This window comes from Plasmodium gallinaceum (assembly GCF_900005855.1).
Source record: "Plasmodium gallinaceum strain 8A genome assembly, contig: PGAL8A_v1_62, whole genome shotgun sequence".
In the NCBI taxonomy this organism is placed as follows: Eukaryota; Apicomplexa; class Aconoidasida; order Haemosporida; family Plasmodiidae; genus Plasmodium; species Plasmodium gallinaceum.
In genome coordinates, this window is record NW_021628221.1 from 303,843 (window position 1) to 330,273 (window position 26,431).

Sequence of the window (26,431 nt, forward strand, 5' to 3'; positions counted from 1 at the left end):
ATGGAAAATTAATATGTATAATAGTGAAATATAAAAATTTAACGAAAGTGTATTATTCAGGATTTAGTTGGAATTATATAATAGGATTACTTTAAAAAAAAGAAAATTTATAAATTATTATATTTATAAAGGAAATATATATATATAGATGGTTAAAATAAAATGGTATTATCGCAAAATGGAAGAGAAAAGGAGAATTTTTTTAAAAAATATTTTTTAAAAAGTGTAGATATAAATAAACTATCAGTTACAAATAAATATTTAATTTTTATTTTATTCTGTTTCTATATAATAACATGTGTAGGAATATTTTTTAATTGGATATCTTTATCAGACTTTTTTTATAACGGAAATGTATATATAAATCATTGTAATAACATAGATAATAATGCAAAAATTAAAGGTATCCAAAAATATAGTTGTGATGAACAAGACAAAAAAGTTCAAGCTTTGTATCCAATTATTATTTGTTCTAATTTTATTATGTCAGCTATATCTGGCACTTTTTTTGATTATTGTGGTCCAAAAATTACAGCAATAATTGGCCATAGTTTTAACATACTTTCTTGGGTTTTAATTGGATTACAAGGAGAGGGAAATAATAGTATAATTTTTGGTGCTGTATTTTTAGGATTATCTTGTGATTCTGCTTTTATCCCTATTCTCAGTTTAATTTATCTTTTTCCAAAACATCATACTATTTATACTGTTATATTAGGATGTTGTGCTTCTTTAAGTTTTGCTATGCCAATATTTTTAGATTTATTTTCTAAAGTTAATGATAGAGACTCTTTTCAGTTAATTTGCTTTTTATATTGTATTATTATTTTAGTTCCCTTTTTTTTTGCCTTACTAATCTTTCTTCCATGGAAGCATATAAATGCTCCCATAGAAGAAAATGTAGAAACAAATAATATGACCCTTCAAGAATTAGAAAGTTACGTTATTTCTGATAACCAAAGAAACATAAAATCAAACAATTCACTCAACAGTAAATCTTTCCAAGATAGCGAGAAAAAAAAAGATACAATTGAATATAGAAACACTTTAGATATATTAAATTTGAAAAATGAAAACCTTAATAAAAATAATGTGGAAGATAAATTCTTAGAATATAGAGAGAAAACAAATTATTTAAGTAAAGAAAATTCATTCCATGAAATGGAAAAAGGAAAAGAGCTACACTCACTATCTGAGAATAAGGATATTAATGAACAAATAAATATATCCAATTCACAAAGTATAAATTTAAGAAAAAAAGATAAAATGAATATTAGTACAATTAATGATAATATCATTAAGGATGATATTAACAAAAAAAAAAGTTTACTCAAAATAGAAGATAAAATAGAAAAAAAAAAAATGTGCGTAAGTTTAAGAAACTTCTGGAACGAAATAAGAACGATATTCTTTTCATTCAAATATGTAAGTATTTGTTATTATTTTACCATATATAATTTATCTTTAGTAAATTATAATGAATGTGCTAAATTATTTTTTAAAGATTACAATGATATACAAAATTTACTAAAAATATTTGGACCTTTATCTGTCTTTCCATGTGCTTTATTCGGTTTTTTAATACAGAAACTTCATATACTTCCTATAATATTTTGTTTATTATTAAGTAGTGTATTAATGTATATATTTGCAGTTTTAAAATCAAAAGTTTTTGCATACTTCAGTTCGATTTGTTATTTAATTGTTACTGGGTGTTATACTACTCAATTGTATTGTTATATTCAAATTATGTTTCCGAAATGCCATTTCGGAAAAATTGCTGGAACCACTAGTATGATAAGTGGTTTATTATCTTTATTAAATATACCTATTTATAATTATTACATTGTTGATTATAGCAATAATGACCCTAATCCTTTTGCTTATATTGTTATTGGCCTTTTAATTTCTACATTTCCTTTTCTGTTTTATATTTACAGAAGAAATAAAAAGAATACATGAGAGTCATTTTTAAATATTCAAGTTTAAAATATTATATTTACAAATATATATAATATATTTACATATAATATAAAGATAAAATTTAAATGATCCTGAGATTTTTAAGGAATAAAAAAAAATTATGTAAATATATTTTCTTATATATATAATATATTTACATATGATGTAAAGATAAAATTTAAACACTCCTAAGTTTTTTAAGAAACAAAAAAATTAAGTAAATATAAACTATTAATAATTTTAATTAGAAGTTTTTAATAGAAAAAAAAAAAAAAAAAAATATAATAAATAATTCAAAACCAAATGTGCAGGATTAATTTATCAATTAAGGATAATAAAATATATTATATTTTTATTAACATGTTCATAATTTTATTGATATTTAGATAGTACACATGTTATAATAAAATTATCAAAATATTAATTAATAAAAATATATCACATATATTATTAATAATTATATACCATACGCTTTTTTAGTGAAAAAAATATATATGGAATATTGGATACATATATGAGAAAAACTCAAAAAAAATAAATTTTTTGTGATCATAGCTCAATAAGTGGTTGGAATTATTAAGATGAATAAATTAAGAACAATTATTTATTGATAACTTTAATTTATTAAATGCAATTATTAAAAAAAAATTAAGTATTACTTGTTAATAAAATATATTAAATTAATTAGTTTGTTAATAATTACTTATTAGGATAATTTATTTTAAAAAAGTTATGAAATTATAGAATTCATATATTATTAAAACATAGTAAAAAGTACAAGGGAAATAAAAAAGAAATTATAATAATATAAAAAATATTAGAAATACTTTATTTTTTTTTATAGTGTTGCATGCTATTTTTTATTATATTATTTTTATATAAATAAAAGAATTAATATTAAGGTATGCCTTTTTTTTTAATGTATTTATATAAATTGGTCCTAAAAAACCGAAATTTTTTTTTTTTTTTTTTTTTTTTTTGTTATAAAATTAAAGGATATATTTATCATATACTTTTATCCTATTTTTATTAATTCCGTACGGAGCAAAAATTTTTTAATAGTTTATTTTTTTTTTCATTAACTACGAGACATACATAAATGCAAATAAAAAGAAATTTTGAATTATGCTTATGTAAGAATTTATGAAATATATATATACGGAGTCTTTCAAACTACTAGGTAGTTATAATGATAAATAGCATAGCATATATATATATATATGGTAATTTTTTGTAGTGTTCATTTTTTTTTATATAAAATTTCATATAAATATTTATGAAATTTATAACATCATATATATATAGTAACAGTACTTCCGTAATTATAAAATAAGAGAGAATATATATGCGAGTATTTAAGTATATCTACATGCATATATCAGAATATATATAATAATTGTAAAGCTAATTTTTTATAACTATATATACGAACATATATATATATATATATATATATATATATATATTTTTGCACATGTAATAATAATAGAAGATGAAATCAAAATAGTTATACGAAATAATATTATACTAATATAAAAAATATTCAATAAAAATAAAAAAAATTAAAAAAGGTGAAATTCACTGAATAATAGACTATTCAGTATTATCAAGGTTGAAATGTAGTGAAGACTAATTTTTGCAACATTTACAATTACGTATTGATATAAACTTGAGTTATCTGAAAGTATTCAAGAAAAAACCTCATGTAACATTTAAAATATTTACATTAAAATATAATTCATCTAAAGTAATTAAATATAGATTTTAATAAAAATTAAATACTATATCAAATTATAAGACCATTCGATTTATCATTTATGTATATTACATATGCATACTTCATAATATAAATTATTTTTAACAAAATACATTAATTAAAAATTAAAAAAAAAAAAAATACAATAAAATATTTCAAATTTAAAAAAAAAAAAATATGTAATATGTTAAGAAAAAAAAAAAAAAAAAAAAAAAATTAAAAGTAATACAAAAAGTTAAAACAAATTAAAACAAAAACAAAAAAGCAAACACATAAAATGAAACCAAAACAAAACCCATAATTTTTAAATTGAATGCAAGAAAAAAATTAAATCTGTATTAATACATATATGTAATTAATCTTGTAATTATTTCAATTTTATTATTATTTTTTTTTATTCGAATAAACAAAAATAGAACAACACGGTTTATAAAAAATTAAAATTTTATTTATTTTTTTTTTTTTAATTTATTAAATTTTCCTCATAAGTTGCAACATTTTTTGTTTGTCGAATTTATTTATTTTTTATAAATTACTTTATTTAATTATTTTTTTTTACAAGTTGTAACATTTTCTGTAATTTAATTAATTTTTTTTTTTTTTTAATTAAAAAAATATATATATAATTACATAAATATAATTTATATTTAAAAACAAAAAAAATTACAGTTTCCCATTTTTTCATAAAAATATAATGAAAACTTCTTTATACGATAAGTTCGTCAAGGGAGTAAAGGGACTGTGGCTCAAATCAGATCCAAATCTGCCTGGAGCAAAGCAAAAAACACCATTAAATATAAACAGATTTTACTTGTTAATTATAATAATAATATATACATCCACTTCTGCATGTATATATTTTGACTGGAGTGCTATACGAAATTTACTATTAAGAGCTGGCAAATATGAACATTTAAATACAGGACAATATAGTGATATAACATTATCTCCACAATATAAAAGAATAAATAATTTATATCCAATAACTTTAGCTATACATTTTACAACTTCTGTTTTTTGTGGATTTTTATTTGATCATATTGGACCTAAATTTACAGCAATTTTAGGTCAACTGTTTAATATTATTTGTTGGATTCTTTTATCAATTGAAAGTACAACTGTAGATACAACTTTTATGGGATTTGTATTTTTAGGATTAGGAGCAGATACAGCTTTTATACCCATCCTCACTGTTTCCAATTTATACCCAGATGCGTCTACTTTTATTTTAACAGTTGTGGGAGCAGCAGCTTCATTAAGTTTTGCCGTCCCTGCAACTTTGAATTTAATTTATAATAATATTCCTAATATTTCATTTTCTTATATTTGTTATGGTTATATTTTTGTTATTCTTGTGCCATGCTTGTTAGTTGCAATATTTTTATTACCACTAAGACCTTTTAAAGGATTAGATTATTATTTAGAAAAAGAGAATGAAAGAACATCACATAATCTCAAAGACGATAATATATTAAGACATAATAGTATTAATGAAATTGAATTAGGATATATTGAATCACTAAATAAGGTAAATAAAGAAGAAAATGATAACCCATCAACTTATGACATGGAAAAAAATTTTGAAAAAATGCAAAATAAAACTAATTATATGAGTAATGGCAGCACGATGAATTCATCAAAGAGTATTATGGAAGGTAAAGATTTTCACATGAAAAGTATCAAATTATTTTTTAAAATATTAATAAGTTATCCTAGCATGTGTGTTATTTCTTATTTTATTTTATTTAATATTTCTACTGTTTTCTATGGAATGGTTAATGAAACTTATTTTTACTATGATAGATCTATTATAAATATTATTAACATTTTGTTACCTGCTTCTTGCATACCTTGTATTATTTTTGGAAGATTCGTAAATAAATATGGAGCTGCTTTAATTATTTTAGTTATGAATGCCTTTTCGGCACTTATGCATATTACTGCTTTAATTAAACATAAAGCTGCTGGTTTAATTTCTGTTTTTCTCTATATGTGTGTAACTAGTATGTATACTAGCCAAATTTATTGTTTCATTCAAAATTCGTTCCCATCTATTGTTTTTGGAAAATTACTTGGATTCGCTAGCTTGTGTGGTGGTACATTTTCTTTGATCTGTGAACTTCTTTATGATTCCGTCATAAGCACAGAAAATACAAGCATTGATCCTACTAATGTAGCTTTACTTTTAGTAATCTGCTTCTTGATTATGTTTCTTCCTTTAAGTATATTATATGTTAGAAAATATGAAAGATCTATTGAAAATACAGAAGAAAGTGATAAATAGAAAATTTTTTTTTTTTTTTTTTTTTTTTAATTTGTATACATATTAACCTTAAATATTTGCTTATTAATAAAATAATATATATAATATTACCTTTATTATGATATTGTTCATTTATATATTTTTTTATTATAAATATTGCATATTTTTAGCCGATATATATATATAAAAAAATATATTTATATAAAATATTTAAAAAACACTAGGTATTTACAATATATATATATATATAACACTTTTTTTTTTTAAAATGATTTTTTAATTATACTTTAATTTTTTTAAGATTTTTTAGCATAATAAACATTATTAAGTTATTTATTATGTATTTATTTTACAATTTTACTTTTTTTTTTTTTTTTTTTAATAATATTTTATTAATATATAATTAGCTTTTTAAAGTGTTCCTTATTATTTTCAAATTTGTAAAATTGTAGAATTTATAATTTTATTAACTTGCTTTTTTTTTTTTAAACTAATTATAAGAACTTTTTCTCAATTAAGTGATTATTTAATATATTTTTCTTTTAAAAAAACATTAAATGTTAAAAAAATATTCATTAAATAATGTATTATTATGATTTAAAAGACTACAACAATTTTTCTATGATCATAAAAAATATAAAAATATATAATTTTTGATAGAATGAAGGTAAAAATATGAAACTTTTATAATAATTTAGAAAGTTAAACTATTATATATAAAAAATATGAAATATAAATATTATACGTTTTTTAGAAAAATATAAATTAAAACTTAACGATACAAAATTTCTTATAATTTAAAAAGTACTTAATAAAAACAGTTTTTATTTTTTTTTTATATAAGGCATTTTTGTTATAATACATATTGAATAAATAATGTTTAAATATATAATATTGTAAAATTACAAATAATTTCATTAATATTTTCAGTTAGAATCTTATAGAGAAATAATTTGTGTGAATTTTCAAATGTATATAAAGTAATAAAGTAGTAAAAAGAAAAATATAAATTAAAATTTATAAAAACTTAAGGATGAGAATTTTTCTATTTTATAAAAATACGCTACGAAAATAATGTAACAATTATTTCATTTTCAGTAAAAATTAAGTAAATAGATAACTAAATTGCATATAAAATGCTAGAAAATTTAAATAGATAATTATATAAAATCTCCTTTTACAAAAAAATATAAAGAAAATTCATATGAGTTTTATATTTTTTTTATATATGACTTTCATTTCTTAAAATATTTTATAAATTATAAAATTTTAAAAGTTTTAAATAATTACATACTAATTAATATAAAATATCCAAAAAAAGGAAAAACAAAAAAAAAAAAAAAAAAAAAAAAAAGGGGAAAAAAAAAATAGTAACATTTTTACTTCTGTATATATATATATATATATATGTATAAGGTAAATTTAACATATGTATAAGCCCCATTTTGTGATGTCACAAGACACATGTTACATTTAACTCGCATTTTAAATATAACTTTGTATATAATTAAAAATTTACAAAGAATTTAAAAGATTAATAACTTATTAAGTTATTAGCTTTCCTAAAAAAACTTTCAGAATACTAATTGTTTATCTCGGGGACTTTCCTAACAGAAGAAATGAAAATTTCTAAAAAAAAATTTTCTGTATATTTTCTGCAAGTAACATTACTATGTTAAATTTATCCATATACTTAATAAATTAATATATATATATATAAATTACACAACAGTATATACAATCATATTAATCTTTAAAGAATAAGGCAATTCTTATTTTTAATAAAATCTTTCATATTTTTTCATCTTCAATTATAATATACTTAATCACTTGAAAATAGTTTTGAATTCATTTCAAATTAAAATTCCTTTTCCATATAAAATTCCATTCCTTAAACTTCCTTTTTTTCATTTTAATTAAATTATTAAATGGAATTACAAAAACCTTTCAATCCCTCATCTTATTTATAACGCTTCATTTTCTTTATTATTCATTAGTATCAATTAACATTTTTATTACATTTTTTTTAAAATTATGAAAAAAATACTTGGTATAAAATATTCTAGTGTTCCTTTGTACTTTGTTCAAATAATAAAATTGCAATTAATTTAGAAAAATAAAAAAAAAATATAATTTTTTTATTTTAGTATGGAATAACAATTAAATTTACAAAAAAAAAAAAATAAATTAAAATTATTTATAAAAATGTTCAAAAAAGAATATATATAAATAAATAACAATATATATAAATAAATAAATATATATATAAAATAAATGAAAATATTAAAATATATATAAAAAAAATAAAATAAAATAAATATATATATAAAATATATAAAAATAAAATATAAAAAACATATAATTAAAAAAAAAATATAAAAAAAAAAAAATATATAAAAATAAAACATAAAAGGATATTAAAAAAAAAAAAAAAAAAAAATACATTAAAAGAAAATGTAAATGAAAAAAAAAAAAAAAAAAGTTGCATGTAATTAAAAATAAAAAAAATAAACGTTGTATTTTAAAATTTTTTATTTTAATAAACCATAAGTGTATATGTATTGACGAAAATGATCTTTTTTTTTTTTTTTATTACTTTTTAAAAAATATGAGAATAATGTAAGTTTAATTATATTTTAATGAAGAAAATTCTTTAAAAATTTATAAGATATAAGAAAAAGTGTGCGATAAATTATGACTTATTTTTTCACCCCTATAAATAATTGATATTATACACACGAATTATTTTTACATTTCACTTCATTTGACAAATATTTGAAAAAAAAAAAAAATATATATTTAGTATAAGTATATTTAAATTTAAATATTATATAATTGATTTATTTTATAAAAGATAAAATTGATTAAAATTCAACTACATGAATTTATATAACTTTTTTTTTTATTCTTGTAAACTTTTATTATTCTTATGTTTTGTAATTTCTTATCATAGAACAACATGAATTATATAAAATAATTTAAGGTTTGATTGGTAATTAAAGAGAAAATATATTTTTATGAAAGAAAAACTAAAATATATAAATAAAAAATATCTCTATTTTATAAAGAAACAGTAGAATTTTGAATAATTTAATGAACAATATATACATCATTAAATTATTATTATTACCAATTTATATTAATATCATTTAAATACTTGGTATTTTATATTAAAGCATTTTAAAAAAAAATTTTTTATTATATTAATTGACAAATTAATTTTATTAAAAAATATAAAATTTTCATACAATTTGCAATTAAAAAAACAAAACTTCATTTTGTTAAATATTTATGACAAAAAGATATATATATATTATGATCATCATTAATATATTTTTAAGAAATGTGTTATTTCGTACTTACAGGATATAAAAATAAAAAGTAGAAAAATAATAAATAAATACTTTAAGGAAATTATATATATATATATGAAATGTGGTTACTAAATGTATATAATTTTGTAAATTTGTTTTTTAAATATTTAATATAAAAAACCTATGTGTAGCTATATAGATCTTTATTTATGAGAAAATGTTATGTTTTCCAAAATTGTTGATAATTATATTTCAAAAAATTTTATAAAAATTTGCTATAACTAAAACATATTTTTCATTTTCTTTGTTAAGAAAAAAAATGTTTTTATTTTACTGTATTTTATAAAAAATTATTTCAGATAAATAAAATATATTAAAAAAAAATATATTATTCTTAAAATTAATAAACAGAGAAATTTTTATGTATTTATTAGTTTTTCATTAATAATAATGATCTTTATATTTTTTTTTTTATTTATAATATTTTGGAAATTTTTATATTATTAAATATATATACGAAATTTACTTAAACGCAAATTTAATTTTATGTTATCTTTTTGTGATTTTTATTAATATTAATAAAATATTACAAATAAAAAAAATACATTAAAAAAAAAGAAAGTCATTTTAATGAAAATATGTTAAGTATTTTAGAGATGACATATGAAAAGAAGTTTATATAAATTTACAACTATTTTAAAATAGATATTTATTTATATAAAAATTTAAATAATAATGAAATTTTATTTTTCATATATTTAATTTTACATTGTATCTTTTTATTTATTTATTTATTTTTTTTTTTTTTTTTTGTTAAAATAAATAAATGAATAGCAGTAAAAAAAGAAATAATGAGTTATTATTTCCAGTAGCAAAATTACAAAAACATTTTCCTTTAATTGAGTGGTGGCAAGGAAAAGAAATTTTACATAAAATTCAAAAAAAAAACCAAAAAAATTTTGAAAAAAATCCTTGTGATAGCTTATGGGGAAAATTCATTAATTGTTTAAGAAAATATCCTCATACATTTTCTAAATGTAAAATAGATGCTGTAAGATATTTGCAATGTTTATCATCTATTAATCAAAAAGAAGAAACAGATAAACCTATGAATTATGTGAAAGTTTTAGAATATTTTAAAATTTTCAATGAAACAAGTAGATTTAAATATAAAAAACCAGAGTTACAAGATTATTCTGTTTTTCAAAGTTTATCATTCCAAAAAGATAAAGATAAAGATAAAGATATTTTTTAATATTCTTATTGTAGTAAATATTATTATTCTTAATAATAGATATTAAAATAAATGATAAGAAAATATATATATAAAAAAAAAAAAAAAAAAGAGAATGCACATAAAAAGCATATAGACATTAATATAATAAAATTATCTTTTTTTAAATTATTGTAATTATATTAATTTTGTTTCATATTTTAATTCTTAACTTTAATGCACAGTATTTTTTTTTTAATATATGCTTAAAAAAAAAAATAAGTAAATAAATAACGAATAATTTTATTATTTTTTTCTTACTAAATTATACAACAATATATTTTTTTTTGTTTGTTAAATAGAACCTCTACTTCTAATTAAAACTTTTCATAAATTAATTTAACCAAAAATTACTTTTTTGAATCTATTTAAATAGAATTCAATATATTTTGCATATATTAATTACATACATTTCGGATGTTTCATTATTGGAAATTAATTAATTTTTACAAATTAGTTACCTATTGTTATCATTTTTATAATTACTTATTGATAATGTAAAATATTTTCATTTATTTGAAATTTTTATATTCTATATAAATAATCATTTTAATTTTTGGTTTTTTTGAAATTCCTTACAATTTATATGGTATTTTTTTTTTTTTTTTTGTTCCATTTAGTAATATGAAATATTTCTTGTAAATAAAATGCACTATTTTTCTAAAACAAATTATATATCTATTAGAAATATCGGAGTTATTTAACAAATTGAAACACAAGGAACAATATACTAATGCATTTGATTAAAGTAGTCTTTTTGTATTTTCAAATTTATATTACAATATCATTATTTCTATATAACTTTTAAATAAATTTTCATTTTATTCTTTTTAGAAAACTTTCATTATCCTATAGAATTATTTCGTAAAATAAAAATATATAAAACTAAATAACGTTGTCTTAATCTATTTTTTTAATCAAAAATTTTTTTAATAATTTTAAAAAAATAAAAAATGAAAAAAGATAATTATTGTAACTTTATGAAACAAAATTTGCAAAATTTGTCCTATATAGAAAAGTAATATAAAAATATTTTATTGAGTTAAAAATACAAAAAAAAAAAAAAAAAAAAATGAGATTTATAATTATTGTTATTATTGTTTTCTTACATTTTTACTTTATTTTTTAAAACATGGGAGCTAATTAAAAAATATAATTCGGTTTATGTATTTTTCATTTTATCTTTTCATTTCTTTATGATTTATACAACTAAAATTTATGAAAATTTTAAAAAAGTTATGATGTTTTATTAGAGAGGTAATATTTATAATTTTTATAACTGTATGTTATATACATATATTTATATATTTTTTTTTTTTTTTTTTTTTTTTTTTTTTGTTATGCTTATATGTGTGCATAATTAAATATATATTCATTTTTTATTCCTAACTTATAATTTTCTGTTCTTATTCTTTTTTTTCTTATTTTTTTCTTTTTATTATATCTTGATTAAAAAAGAAATACATATAATGAAACAAAAAAATATATAACTACTACATGTATAGATTTAAGCATTTATATAAAATGAGTATATAAAAAAAAATAAACCAACCTTTTAAACGTTAAGATTTTCTTTTATAAAAATATATAAAATAAATTTTGTTGCAACATATATGTCTATTAATTTGTAAAAATATTTTTTGAAATGATATATTTATTATTTTCTCACATAATTTCCATGAATATATATATATTCAAAGGTTTCTCTATATATTCCAGTTTTTTTTTAAAATTGTTAAAAACATTTTAATTTTTTTTCATTTTTCATTATTTTTCTTTTTTCGAATAATTTTAAAGTTTTCTTCTAATGATTGATCTTAATTATAACGGAAGTTGTAATTTAATAAATGACGACAGTGATAAGGATCATATAAAAAATAAAAAAAAAAATAATAAAAATGCTGAAGTTAATGTATCTTTTAAACCAAATGAGTTTGAATACTTCGATTTAAATGAAATATATAAAAAAAATATACTGGTTGAAAAAAATAAAAAAGAAGACATTGTTGACGAAAAAGTTGGAATATTAGCTGAAAATGTTGATGAAATATTTTTTGATACAAAAATAGATTCACATATATTAAATAAAAAAAATTTAAATTTGAAAGATTATAATGGCAATGATATAAATCAATTAAAAAAAGAAGCTATAGAAAATCAGGTAATCTTTTATTGAATTAAAAACATAATAATAATATACAATAATATATATATATATATATATATTAAAATAACTGATTTAAAAAATATAAAATATAAAAAAAATTTTTTGTTTAACTTTTTTCAACATGTTACAAAAATAATTCTTTTTTTTTTTTAATGAAAAAAAAAATATATGATCACTATATATCATTTTTAATATTTTGCAATTTTGTTGTAAGATATGATTCAAATATAAAGTATATACCTTCAAAGAACTTTACAAATATTCATACATATAAAAATATATGTTTTTAATTTTCTTTTTCTTCTTTATACATTCATTAATATCTTTCTTCAGAATTATATATATATTATAATTTTTGTTATGTTTTTAATTAAGATTTTAATACATTAATTACTATTTTTAACTCTCTTTGTATATAAATATTTTGTACGGAAAGTTTTTTGTTTTAAAAATTTTGATTTTTATAATACAGTTAAAATTTGATTTTAAATATTAACATATTTTTTTATTTGAAGTAAACTGTATTTTTTCTTTTTTTCCTTAATTTTGTACAATTTTTATAATTTAAAATTATAATTTTTTTTTTTTTTTTTTTTTTCAGATAATTATAAATAATAATAATGGAAAGATAAGAAAATATAGTTTAATTGATTATAAAATATTGTGCCGAAAAAATAAAATGAGCGTTATAGATGTAATAGAAAATCCTTTGATTGAAAAAGAATTAGTAGATGTTGTTAATAAAGCAAACTTGAAAGTTCATTGGGGCACTGAAAAAATTAAAGAATTCGAAAAAGATAGTTCTAATAAGAATGAAATTAATTTAGAAAAAGAAAAAATGTACAAAAATAATAGGCACATTATTAATAATTCTGAAATAGAAAATGAATTTGATGCTGCTATTGATTTATTAAAAAGTTATTATCAATTAAAAGAAACTTTTATTTATTATATTTCCCAAAATGGTAAGTTATTACCAGCAAATATGTCAATATTTAAAAAAGTTATAAGCATAAAATTATCAAATAATAAAACTATAAAAATAAATATAGAAAATATAATAAAAGTAGAAGATCATTTAATCAACTCAAAATATATAAAAATCAATAACATGCAAAATTTGAATTTAATTGTTATTAATTATAAAAAGTCATCTAAAGTTTATTACTTTCCCATTATATTTAAAGATAAACTAAAACTATGTTTATTTTTTAGTTTAATAAAATCATATCATAGAATAAATTTTAAAGAATTTTCAGAAGAAGCTATGGAATTAATGTCTAGATATAGTTTAGGAGTTAATGTTAAAAAAGTTTCAAAAAATGGAAGAATATCTGATTGTAAAATTTTAATATATGATAATGTTATCAGATTTTTTTCTACAACAAAAATGAAAGGTAAAATATTTGATATTTTACAAGATTTCTTATCTTATGAAACTTGCATAGATGTATCATATTTTAATTTACTTAGTGAAACACAAAAAAAACAAATTAATCAAGAAGAATGTGTAGTTCTGCATTTTATTAATTCATCTGTTCCATTGATCTTTTCTTCACCATCTGAAAGAGATAATTTTATTATGTTGTTTTTATTTTTAAGAAGACATTAAAAAATAATAGAAAAAAAATTTTTTTTTTTTTGTTTAACTAATATATATAAATTTTTTTTTTTTTTTTTTTTATTGTGTATTGTTTTATAGTTTTTCGATAATTAAATTATTATACTTTTAATTTTTTTTTTTTTTCTCTTAATTTGTTTATAATTTAGAAAAAAATAACTTTTTATTTTTAATTTTTTCTATAACTTGTTAATATTTTATAAGTAATTCAACATATTACATTAATAAATGTATTTATATATTAACTATTTTTATTATTCTCTAAAAAATAATAAAATTTCAAAACACGAACATGTTAAAATAAGTAAAAAAAAAAAAATAAATAGATACTTCAAAATTTGATATTTTTAACATTTCCTTAAAAACGTTTTTTTTTTTTTTTTTTTTTTTTTTTTTTATTATCAAAATATTATATAATAATTAATATAATTAATTCATTAAAACTTTTTTCTTAAATATTCAAAGAATTATCGTATTTTTTTTTTTTATTTTAAATTAGTTCTATAAGTTTAATTACCATTTATGCTTAACAAGCCCCAATTATATTATTTTTATTATATTCCTATAGAAATAATTTTTGTTATTTTCATAATTATAATTATGTGAAATTTTAAATATATCTTTTTTTTTGCTCTTTTTTTTTTGTATTTTTCATTGTTTTTTTTTTTAATTTTTTTTAAAGTTAAACCAATCTGGAAATTTTATTTTGAGTTAATTCTTTCAAAAAATAAAAAATAAATATCAATTAAAAATGAGTAGACAGCCTTTATTTTTATCAAAATCATTTAAGGATTTTATTTAAATTTTTTTTTTTTGTAGAAGAAAGGAGAAAATTAAAAGAAACATAAAAGAAATAAAAAGAAAAAATAAATAATACAAAAAAAAAAAAAAAAAAACTATAAATAATATTTCTTATATATTTAATCTAATTAATATTAAAAAAGTTAAATGTTTCTTTTATTATTATTATTTTTTTACTTTTTTTTTTTTTTTTTATTAAAATAGTAGAAACAAATAATGCCTTTGTTTCATTCATTAGAAAGATATAATAGCATAAAGTTGATAATATATGCAGTGTTGCCACTTTTGATTTTTATATTTTTTTTTAATTATAAAATTGAAGATTCTTTAAATAATTATTCTCCATTTAATACTGAAATTTTGTATTCAAGTAAATTTAAAAAAAAAGAAAAAGAAGAATATTTTTCAATTAAAGATATTGACTTTATTAAATTACGTAAAATAATATTTAAAAAGTATAGAAAATATTCAGAATTTTTTTTTTTTACCGATAAAAATGAAAGCAATGATAATTCAAAGAAATTATCAAATTTAGAAAAATTTAATTTAAAAAATTTTAATTATGAAAAAAGTTTTGAAGAAATAATTAATTTTAATGAGAAGAATACATATCAAAATAATGATGGTTTCTCAACTTACAAAAATTTTTATTCGAATGATATAAAAAATGAAAAAATTAAAAAAAATGATAAAATATCATACATAAAAAATAAAGATAATAATTTAAAGAATAAAAATTTTAATGAAAATATGTTAAACATATCTAATGAAAAAGTTAAAGATAATAATAATTTTGATATATATTATAAAGAGAATTATAAAACTAATTCTGTATGGAATATTATAAAAAAAAAAGCGTTAGAATTAGACAAATATTATAATTTACCTACAGAAGATAATTTAAATTTAAAAGAAATACTTAAAATTATATATAAAATAACATTTTATTTAAGTGATAACAATAAAAAGGGAAATGGTATGGTATTAGGAGTATTTAATAAAAGCAAAAAAGAACACAATAATACATATAAAAAAAAAGAAGAAACAAAATTATACAAAAAAAGAAAGAATTTATTATTATTAGGAAATGTATTTCGCAAAATATATTTAAATAAATATCTTGTAATTAATAATTTAGTTAAATACAAAGTTTTAAAAAGAATAAAAAAAAAGAGTGAGGCATATTGTAAGAACCGAGAAAAAAACTTAAAAAATAAACATTTTATTCCTATTTTTACAAAATATAGAAATATAAAAGATTGTTCTTATAATGATTATAAAGGAGTTAATTCAGAAAAAAGTAATGAAGGAAAAAAATTAAAGAATTATGATAAAAATACATCGTCAAAAATTATATCAAATTCTGAAAAATTTAAATATGAATACGAAGATGAAAACATAACAGAGGAAAATATAAATAATGTTAAAAAAATTATATCAAAAATAGAACTCAATATGATAGAAGGATCTAATACTAGTTTAAATTTATTAAATAATGAATATTTTCAAATAGATACTATATATGATATTAGAAATAACTCAATGATACTATTAATATTATACAATAAACTAAAAAATAATGGTAATTCATCTTCTAATTTATATAAAAGTGAATTATATATATATAGTAGATCTTTAAATGAATTTGTTGAAAATATAATTTCTAATTCTATTATAAAAAATAAAATAAAACAAGATTATAGAAAAAAGTTTACTAACGATGGGCATATTATATTCAATAATGAAATAACTGAATTAAAAAAAAAAATTAGCTCACATTATCATCAATATATATTAAAATTAAAAAATGATTTAGAAGGATTAAGAAAATATCACAAATTTTACTTTAATAAACATAAAAGGAGAAATGTATTAAAAAAGAATAATTTTGATATAATTAATAAAAATAAATATAAAAAAAAAAGCAATGAAAAAGACAATACTGAGAACATAAAGAATATTTTTAAAGAAAAAAATAATTATTATGAAAGGAAATTTAAAAATTATATTAAAAGTAATATAGATATACACTTTTTTTTAAAAGATAACATTAGTGATAAAAAAAGAATAATAAACTATTTGTGTAATCATAATAAAAATAATGATTTCTATAATTTCTCAAGTTATATGTTTAATAATTGTGAATCAAATGAATGCACTAATTCTTTTTTTGAACATAATTCATACATACAAAAAAAATTTTCAAAAAACGAAATATGCAAAATGCTAATACATACATATTATGACATTGTATACAATGATAAAAATATTAAATTATATGAATTTTTATATAAAAAAAAAAAGCTTTTTTATAAAATTTATTATGTTTTTGATAATGAAGAAACAAATATTAAAAATAAGAAACTAAAAAGTTTAATATTTTTACCATATTATATTTTAAAATACTTACTTAACATAATTAATTTATCATTTGAGATATATTTTTTTATATTTAATGATTTGTTTCAATACTATTTTTTGTTTATCAAATATAGTTTTTATTATTTTTTTAATAATAATAAAATCATATGTATGTTCAATGATTTAGGAAAATTTCATCCATGTATTTCCTTTAATGTTATTAAAAATTTTAGATTAATTTATTTTTTTAATAAAATAATAAATCAAAACAAAAATGTTATTAATAAAAAGAAGGAGAATTTGTTTAGAATGGAGAATTATATATATAAGGATAACAATATAAATTTTAATCTAAAGGAATCTTCTAATAAGAATATATTTTTTGATGAAAAAAATTCTTATTATGAGTGTTTATGTAATAATGAAAATGAATTAAATTTATTTTGGTACAAAAAAATTTTTTGTAAAATAATTTTTAATATTCGCTATATAGTAATTTACTTAATAGTTTTTTATAACACTTTAGTTAATATTCTGAAGAAAATAATAAATAATTTTGTGATCTTATTTAATTATTTATTATTTTGTGAAAAAAATAAATATATATATAAAAATAATCTTCTGTTTAATTATTTAGAATCCCAAATAATAAATTTATATGACGAAAAAGTTATCCATATTAAGTATATTAAAAGTAATAACATTTATTCAATATTCTTTTTATATTATTTATTGATTTACAAGAATAATAATTACTACTATAATAATGATTCATATATTTATACAGATTATTTTACCATTTTATTAAAATATTTAAAAAAAGAAAATCAAAGTAAAGAAATAAAGAAAAATAAAGAAATTTGTGAATTAAATGATTCCTTCATAATTAGGAAAAACACTTGTGAAAAGTTAAACATATATGAAAAAAATAAGAAATCAAATAAAAAGAATCATGTTAAATATATAAATTATTTTATAAATTCAAATGGATGGAAACACATAACTACAATTACTTTAAATTCTATTTCATCAAATTTTATAGTTAACAAAAAAAGTTTTGATTTTATTATTAAATACAAAACCTATGTAAATGAAGAAATTGTAAATAGACTAATATATTTTCCTTTAATGAATACAAATAAATTAGAGTTATTTAAAGATAAGATAATTTCTATAAATGAAAATAAATTTGCTGTAAGATATAAGAAAAATTTCGAACCATTCCTTAGATATATTTTAAATATATATAAGAAAATGATAAAAGATAGAGAAGAACTAAAAAAAAGAATAAATAACAATAACAAAGAAAAAAAGGTAAAAATTTATTATTATAATACTAATAAAGTATTATGTTTCTACTATAATGAAAAAAAATTCTTAAAAAAAGAAAATTATGTTAATAAAATTAATAATTATATCACTTTGAAAAAAAAAAAAAAAAATAATGATCTCCTTTTTTCTAATAGAATAAAATTAGTAGATAATAAAAACTCATTGATGAGTATATTTTTCTTTAATAAAATGAAATGTCTTAAAAACAAAAATATGTTAAAAAGAAACAATTCATATTATATTGAACTAATAAAAAAGAAAAAAAGTATAAATTATTTTGATGAATATTTATTTTACTTTTTTTATTATTTTTCTAAAAAAGACTATCTTTCAATGAATAAGAAAAAGCATAATTTCATAAAAGTAAATAAGAATAATATATCATCCATAGAAAACAAAATGGAAATTATTAAGTATATTTATTTTTGCATTTTTACTGATTTAAGGAATTATGAAGAGAAATTAAATATTCTAAAAACTATAAAATATATTACTACAACAAAAAACATGATTCGATTTATTGAAGAAAATAAAAATTTATTATCTAATAGCAATTATATATTAACCCATCCTTTTATTAATATTTTCATTGAATTTATTATTACTATATTAAAAGAATTAGATGATTTATTATCATTTAATTGCGAAAAGAAAAAAAATTTAGAAAATTATATTATATATATGAAATTTATAGATTTAAAAATAGAACAATTATACCTCTATAGACAAAGTTTATATAATTTAAAAATATTTGAAATGAAGCAGATTAAATTTCATAAATTTATTCTTAATTACAAAAAGGTAAAAAAGAAAAAAGAAAGAAAGTGTTATGAAGATGAAAAGTGTATTAAAAAAGATATCTTGGATGGAGATAATGCAAAGCATTATGGAAAAGAAAGTCATAAATATTACAGAAAAAATAAAGAAAGAGAAGATATGCAAAATAAAATTAGTTTTTATGAAAAAGAACTTGCAATTATGGTAGACAACTTCGAGTTTTATTTTTTTCCTAATAGAAATTATGAAATTAATAATGAATTATTTAAAAATATATATAGCATGTTTCTTGATATGAATGCAGAAAGTATAGTATATAAATTTTATTTAAAAAATAAAAAGAGTTATAGTATAAAAAATATAGAAAATTATAAGTTTATGATATTAAATTATGAAAAAATACTAAAAGAAAAAATGAAAAGTTTATATCGTTTTAAAGCTAGTTTATACAATAAAATAGATCTTTTTAATATAAAAAAGAAACAAATGAAAAAATATAAGAAGTATGAAAATGATTTAAAAATTATAAAAAAAGAAATATTTCTCATAAATTCTTTAAATGAATTAAATGATTATGAAAAAGTTTTATTCAATAATTATCTTAAGGAAAATTTATTTTATTTGTATGAATTTCCTCATATTAGTGAAATATCATTATTAAAATTAACAAATAAAAGAATATATTTTGGAAATAAAAATGATAATAAATATATGTGTTATGGATCGGTAGAATTATCAAAATTAATTTCAAATTATGAAAAATATAAATACGTGAATAAGAAAATTCCTCAGTTGCCCATAGAAATATCAATTCCAAATTATAATACTAATAAGAAAAAACAAAACAAAAACTTAAAATTTTTTTTAATAAAAGAAGTAAATAATAATAATGAGGAAGAGCAAATTATTACTATATCTATGTATAAATATAATAATGTTTTACAATATTATTTCAACATTTATAATATATATAATATAATTAATTTGACTAATTTTAAAACGGATTTCTTAATATCGCAATTTCAAAAAAACACAGGAAACGAAACTAATAATAAAAATATTCAACACAATAGTAGTGAAAAACGTAAAAAAGCAAAATGGAATAATAATGTATATAAATATCAAAAAAATGATGAAAAAAAAGAAAATTATTTAGTTTTTTACAAAAATAAACTACCAGAAAAAAGGATGAATTATTCATTGAAACTTAAATGTATTCAAAAAATTGCTTTACCAACCAATGTATTCAAATATTCTATAAATTTACATGATGTAGCATCAAAAATAAATAATACGAGAAATAAAAAAAAATTACTTGATATAAATCAGGACGGTAATATTTTTTCAATTTTATCGTCTTTAACTAACTATTATTTCAGCTCCTTTTTTAACAAAACAAATTGTGCAAATAAATTTTATGAATTTTACAAAAAATATTCAAAAAATTATAACTTTACAGATTTATCAGATTTGCAAGATTTTATAAATAATACAAATAAAAAAACAGATAAAAAATGGATAAATAGTGATGGGAATATTATTGCTTTTTTAAAAAATTCCAAATTATACTTATCATTAAAAAATTCTGAAACAAATAAAATGAGTAAACCATATTATGTATCATTAGATAAATTACCTGAATTATATAAGTCTTTGAGAATAATTCATGTATCCTTTTTTCCTATTGAAAATTATTTTCCTTTTCTAAACGTGATGAATCAAAAAAAATATGAAAATAATTTTCAAAAAAAGTTAATATTTTTACTTTTAATATACGAAGATGGCTTATTAGCACTCATATCAGTTTATGATGATAGCGATAATTTATTTTCCTATTTAACAAACAAATTTAAGTCATTTTTTACTAATACGCAATTTTTTTTCTCACAAGTTTTTATATATTTTTCTTTATATATTTTAGAGATATTAAGATGTCACTTAGCAGAGAATGAAGGAAATCAATTTACTCAAATATATGTTGCGTTTCTTATTTTAATAGATACAATTTTATATCCTGTTTTTTTTTTTCTATATGCTATTTTTAATTTTCTAAGAAAGATATTTTATAATCGTATTAATCATTCTAATGTTATTAATAACATAGATAATGATAATATTAATTCACCAATTAATAGATAAATTTGTAAATTATAAATATATATAATTAAAATATTTCCATTTTATTATTTTATTATTTTTTTTTTTTTTTATTTTCATTAATTTGCATCACTATACTATTTAATATTTTTTTTTTTTTTATATAATTAAGTAAAAATATTTGTGCATATCTTATAAAAATTATCACTATTATTATTTCATAAATAGACATATATATTTAAAATAAGATATTAAAAAAAAAATATTATAAACTTATATATATGTAAACCATATGCTTCCCGCCACTTTTTTTTTTTTAATTAATAATCATTAGATCTCTATTTTTAAAATAATTTTTTATATTACGTGTTCATTTTATTCTATAATAAAATATTAATGTTCATATAAATAATGATATTTTTCATAAATAGCTATTTAAAATATAAATTTTTTTTTTTTTTTTTTTTTTTATTCAATAAAAAAAAAATATATGCATATTTTACCTAGTACATTTATGAACTCAAAAAAAAAAAAAAATATATATATATATGTATATATATAATTTTGTTAGTCAAAAAATTAACAAATTTAATTTTCTTTCTCATTAATATTAATTTTTTTTTCATTTGGATCCTGATTAATTTCTTGTAAGTTCTGTTTTGTATCTGTTACTGAATATATAATATCACATAAATAATTTTGTTGTTCATTTTCTGTTCTGCATTTTCTCCATTTCCAAAACTGAATTTTGGTTGTCTTATAACCTAAATTTTCAAAATATTTATGCTTAATTTGAAAAGATGTATGCCTAACTATTGTATCTAAATCAATTATAATTTTTTTATTGTGATCAATAAAGTCTACTGAATAAGAATGAATAACTTGTAGGGGAACAAAATTTAACTGAAAATTTGATGCAATTGAATTTAAAACATTCTGAACTTCATGAAAAGTTTTTAATGCTTGTAATTTTTCGTGATCAATTCTTAAGAAATCATTCATAGCATTTAACCATGACGGAGAAATATTATTTAAATCAAATTTAAAATTATTATCAGCTGATAAAAAATATATTGGTTCTCTTATTTTAGCAATTAAAGTCAATGACTTTGGAATATTTCTTTTAAATAATAAATCAATTAAATTTAATAATTTTTCTTTTTCTATATGTTTGTTATAATAAGTAGAAGCATGAATAAAATCAATTATAGTAGCTGTTTTTGTAGTATTAAATTGATCATATTTAATATTTTCAAAAATTTTATTTATTTTACTTTCTTCATTTATTTCATTCATATAAAATGTATACAATAATTCAGATAAGGTAGTAATGTTACAATTTTCCAAATGTTCTTCAACATTTTTATATATTACATCTATATGATTTGTTGTTGTAAATTTTAACTTCGTTAAATTATAAATAATATTTATTAAGGATGAATGATGAAAGTGTGATACGTTATCAAAAACCAAATTACATAAACGACGAATCAAAAAACCTCTTGGTATACCTGCCATTGACAAGGTTTTTAAGGCTAAATTTACATCTTTTGTAGTAAAACGATCAATTTCTTCACACATCTTCTCTACTATTAAATTAGTTAATTCGACATCTAGATTTTGTGATAATCTCATACTTTCTAATAATTGAGTTAATAATGTTGGTGTAAAAGCATCAATGTTTGAAATTGTCTCTTTTTTTACGTGCTCAAAAAAATATTCATTCATATTATTACATAAGCTTAATGCATAACATATTCCAACTAAATCTCTTGGATTTACATTCATTTTTTTTAATAAATGCTCACTTATTTTTGTTAATACTCTTTTTATTTCATCATTGTTTATTGATATACTTACTAACCTTAAGGAAAAATTACATAAATATCTTGTATTCATTATATTGATACGACTTTCTATTTCTTCAATAATGTTTAAAAATTTTTCATTTTCTACAATTTTTTTCTTGTCATCAATCTTTTTTCTACTTAAATTTTTTATTAAATTATATAGTTTATCTATGTTCATATTTTTGTTTTCTTCAAAAAATTTAATTATTTCATCATTGCTCATGTATTCATCTACATTATCTTTTCTTTTTTCTAAAACACTATTTGTTACATTCCTTTGAAAAACAAGGGTATTTAAATTTATGTTTTTTATAATTTGTTGATTATATATTTCATTTATTCCTTTTAAATAAGAAATGTTACCTACTTTTCTTTTTGATATGGTGTGAAAAAAATTACATTTCACTAACGTATTTTTTAAAATTCTCATTTTGTAAAATAATTATATTTTTGGAAGAAAGAAAAAAAAGAAGTAAATTTAAAATATTTTATATTTTTAATTAATTCATTAAAACAACTGATTAATAAATTTAGTTTTTTTTTTTTTTTTTTTATTTCTTTATTATATTTTTTAAATAATGTATAAATTGTTTCGATGTAAAAAACTATTGCAATATATTTTTAAAAATTTATTTTTATAAGTTCTTTTTTCTTATATATACAAAAATGTTAAAAAAATATATCATTTTTTATTTATTTTATTATACATAATCCTACAATAAAAAAAAAATTTATTTTATTGTTTTCTCTTATTTGAGAATTAAAAAAAAAAAATAAAAAAAGAATTATATTCATGCCAATTTAATTTTTTTTTAAAGTGCATTAAGTTAATATAAATATAATCTTTAATATATATGTATGTTAACATAATTCTACAAATTTTAAAAATAAATATTTTTATTAATCATATTTATCTAATGAAAGTTTTATATTATACCTTTTTCTTTATTTTCTTATAATATTTAAATTTATTTTCACTGAAAAATTTAAAAATTATGAAGTTAATATATTTATATTTTTTGTATTTTTTTTCCTATTTTTCTATTAACTTTTTTTATTTGGTTGTTTATATTTTTTCATTAATAAGAAATAATAATATTGCAAATATTGTTAGAAGTTTTCTATTTAATATAAAGTTTAGTTTTTAAATAAACATTTCTACAAATTATTTTTTTCTTTTTTTTTTTTTTTTTTTTCATTTTTTTTCAAATAAATGTATGCATTTGAATAATATTTTATATTATGCATTATATTTGACAAATATTCTTTTGTTTATTCTAAAAAAATGATAAAATTCTTTATGTGTTTAATAGTGTTCAACATTAATAAAGAAGATACATATAACCAGTTAAAAATATTATAATCCTTTTATTAAAAAAAGAAAAAAGGATATGAAAGATAAAATAAAATAAAAAAAGCATATTTATTAAAATTATATATATAAGTAACAAATAAAAACAAATACTAATAAAAATTTTTTTAATACAAAAGATTTTAAATGATATTGATAATTATTATATGTTAGTATTAAAAAATATATAGAAATTTAATACTTATATAAATCCGAGACTCTTGTATTAAGTTTTCCGTTTTCTAATTGATGTTGAAATTGTTCAGGAATGGTAATTTCATTCCAATCATTATCCTCATTTTCTAAATGAATATTCATCTCAGCTGATAATGCTGTTGTAAATTCTGTTTCAGTATTTTCCTTTGATAAATAAATATCTACGCCTACGCATTTATCTATAGTAATAGAGGAACATTTTCCAAGAGCTTGAACTTTTATTTTTTTAGAATCAATAATTTCAATTGAAGATATTAAATTATTTAAAACTATATTACATTTTACACATTTTTGAATCTGTAATGATTTAAATTTATCATTTTCTATTACAAAAGTGGTATTTTCAGAGTTAAATATATTAACAGCATTGTTTAATTCAACTTCATTTAACTTAACAGTTCCTGAATTCTTGAAATTAGAAACATTCCATTGATTATCTTTTAGTTCTAACACTGTTATGTAAAAAAAAAAAGGATTTATTAGAAAAAAAAAAAAAAAAAAAAAATGGTTAATGATCTTTATGGATATTTTTAGCAACAAAACAAACAAAAATTTTAAGAATAAGATAGAAATAATTAATATAATAAAATATATAAAAATTAAAAATTTTTAATTTTTTTGATTAGGTGAAAGTAAAGTTATATTATTTAAATAACTACTGAATATAAATCATACAATATATAGAATATAAAAACACTATGAAAAGAAATAAATGCTTCACACAATTAAAATTAAGATTTTTATTAGAAAAAAAAAAAAATATATCATTTATATATATATATATATATATATTTATTTATTTTTTTTTTTTAATTTGTGAAAAAAACATTTTATCTACCTGATTCAGAAGTCATGTTTTCTTGATTTTTAGGAAAATTTCTTTTCTTATTTTTAAATTCACTTTTTTTCTGTTTGAATTTATTATTTTTAGAATTGTTAGATGTTTTATCTTTTACTTTGTCATCTATTTTTCTTTCTTTTTCATTATTAATTTTTTTTTTTATATCATTATTGTTAAGTTTTTCTTTTTTTATTTTATTATCATTATTCAATTTTTTTTCATTAAATTTTTTAATATGATAGTTATCTTTTGCTAACTGGACTTCAGTGCAACATGAAAAAATAGCCATTTTTTTTTTCACATCATAAAAAAAAAAATATGTAAAAATGAATAACAATTAGATAAAGTAACAAACAAAAAAAAAAAAAAAAAATAAAAATTTTTTTAAATTATCATTGCATATTTATATAACCATTTGAAAAAATGAAAAACATTATACAAAGATAAAA

The 26,431-nt window shown here is 16.8% G+C and overlaps 7 protein-coding genes and 1 non-coding gene across 8 annotated transcripts; 5 read left to right on the plus strand and 3 right to left on the minus strand.

The window, feature by feature from the left end:
• Positions 1 to 162: 162 nt before the first annotated feature.
• PGAL8A_00100800 (transporter, putative) lies at positions 163 to 1,962 on the plus strand (the record flags this gene model as incomplete). Its single annotated transcript, XM_028672732.1, has 1 exon — positions 163 to 1,962. One exon carries the CDS (start codon positions 163 to 165, stop codon positions 1,960 to 1,962), a length of 1,800 nt encoding a protein of 599 aa, XP_028526124.1.
• A 2,450-nt stretch (positions 1,963 to 4,412) lies between these two features.
• On the plus strand, positions 4,413 to 6,002 carry NPT1 (novel putative transporter 1, putative; the record flags this gene model as incomplete). Its single annotated transcript, XM_028672743.1, has 1 exon — positions 4,413 to 6,002. One exon carries the CDS (start codon positions 4,413 to 4,415, stop codon positions 6,000 to 6,002), a length of 1,590 nt encoding a protein of 529 aa, XP_028526125.1.
• Positions 6,003 to 7,438: 1,436 nt separating this feature from the next.
• On the minus strand, positions 7,439 to 7,675 carry PGAL8A_00100950. The gene has a single exon (XR_003699193.1).
• Positions 7,676 to 10,121: 2,446 nt separating this feature from the next.
• On the plus strand, positions 10,122 to 10,550 carry PGAL8A_00101000 (conserved Plasmodium protein, unknown function; the record flags this gene model as incomplete). Its single annotated transcript, XM_028672755.1, has 1 exon — positions 10,122 to 10,550. The coding sequence occupies one exon, from the start codon at positions 10,122 to 10,124 to the stop codon at positions 10,548 to 10,550; it is 429 nt and encodes a 142-aa protein (XP_028526126.1).
• A 1,825-nt stretch (positions 10,551 to 12,375) lies between these two features.
• On the plus strand, positions 12,376 to 14,347 carry PGAL8A_00101100 (hypothetical protein; the record flags this gene model as incomplete). Its single annotated transcript, XM_028672766.1, has 2 exons — positions 12,376 to 12,729; positions 13,337 to 14,347. The coding sequence occupies 2 exons, from the start codon at positions 12,376 to 12,378 to the stop codon at positions 14,345 to 14,347; spliced, it is 1,365 nt and encodes a 454-aa protein (XP_028526127.1).
• Positions 14,348 to 15,373: 1,026 nt separating this feature from the next.
• PGAL8A_00101200 (hypothetical protein) lies at positions 15,374 to 21,766 on the plus strand (the record flags this gene model as incomplete). The annotated part of the gene is made up of 1 exon (XM_028672777.1): positions 15,374 to 21,766. One exon carries the CDS (start codon positions 15,374 to 15,376, stop codon positions 21,764 to 21,766), a length of 6,393 nt encoding a protein of 2,130 aa, XP_028526128.1.
• A 546-nt stretch (positions 21,767 to 22,312) lies between these two features.
• Positions 22,313 to 24,004, minus strand: PGAL8A_00101300 (conserved Plasmodium protein, unknown function; the record flags this gene model as incomplete). The annotated part of the gene is made up of 1 exon (XM_028672788.1): positions 22,313 to 24,004. The coding sequence occupies one exon, from the start codon at positions 24,002 to 24,004 to the stop codon at positions 22,313 to 22,315; it is 1,692 nt and encodes a 563-aa protein (XP_028526129.1).
• Positions 24,005 to 25,120: 1,116 nt separating this feature from the next.
• CAP (cyclase-associated protein, putative) lies at positions 25,121 to 26,271 on the minus strand (the record flags this gene model as incomplete). Its single annotated transcript, XM_028672799.1, has 2 exons — positions 25,121 to 25,593; positions 25,980 to 26,271. 2 exons carry the CDS (start codon positions 26,269 to 26,271, stop codon positions 25,121 to 25,123), a joined length of 765 nt encoding a protein of 254 aa, XP_028526130.1.
• Between the last annotated feature and the right edge of the window lie 160 nt (positions 26,272 to 26,431).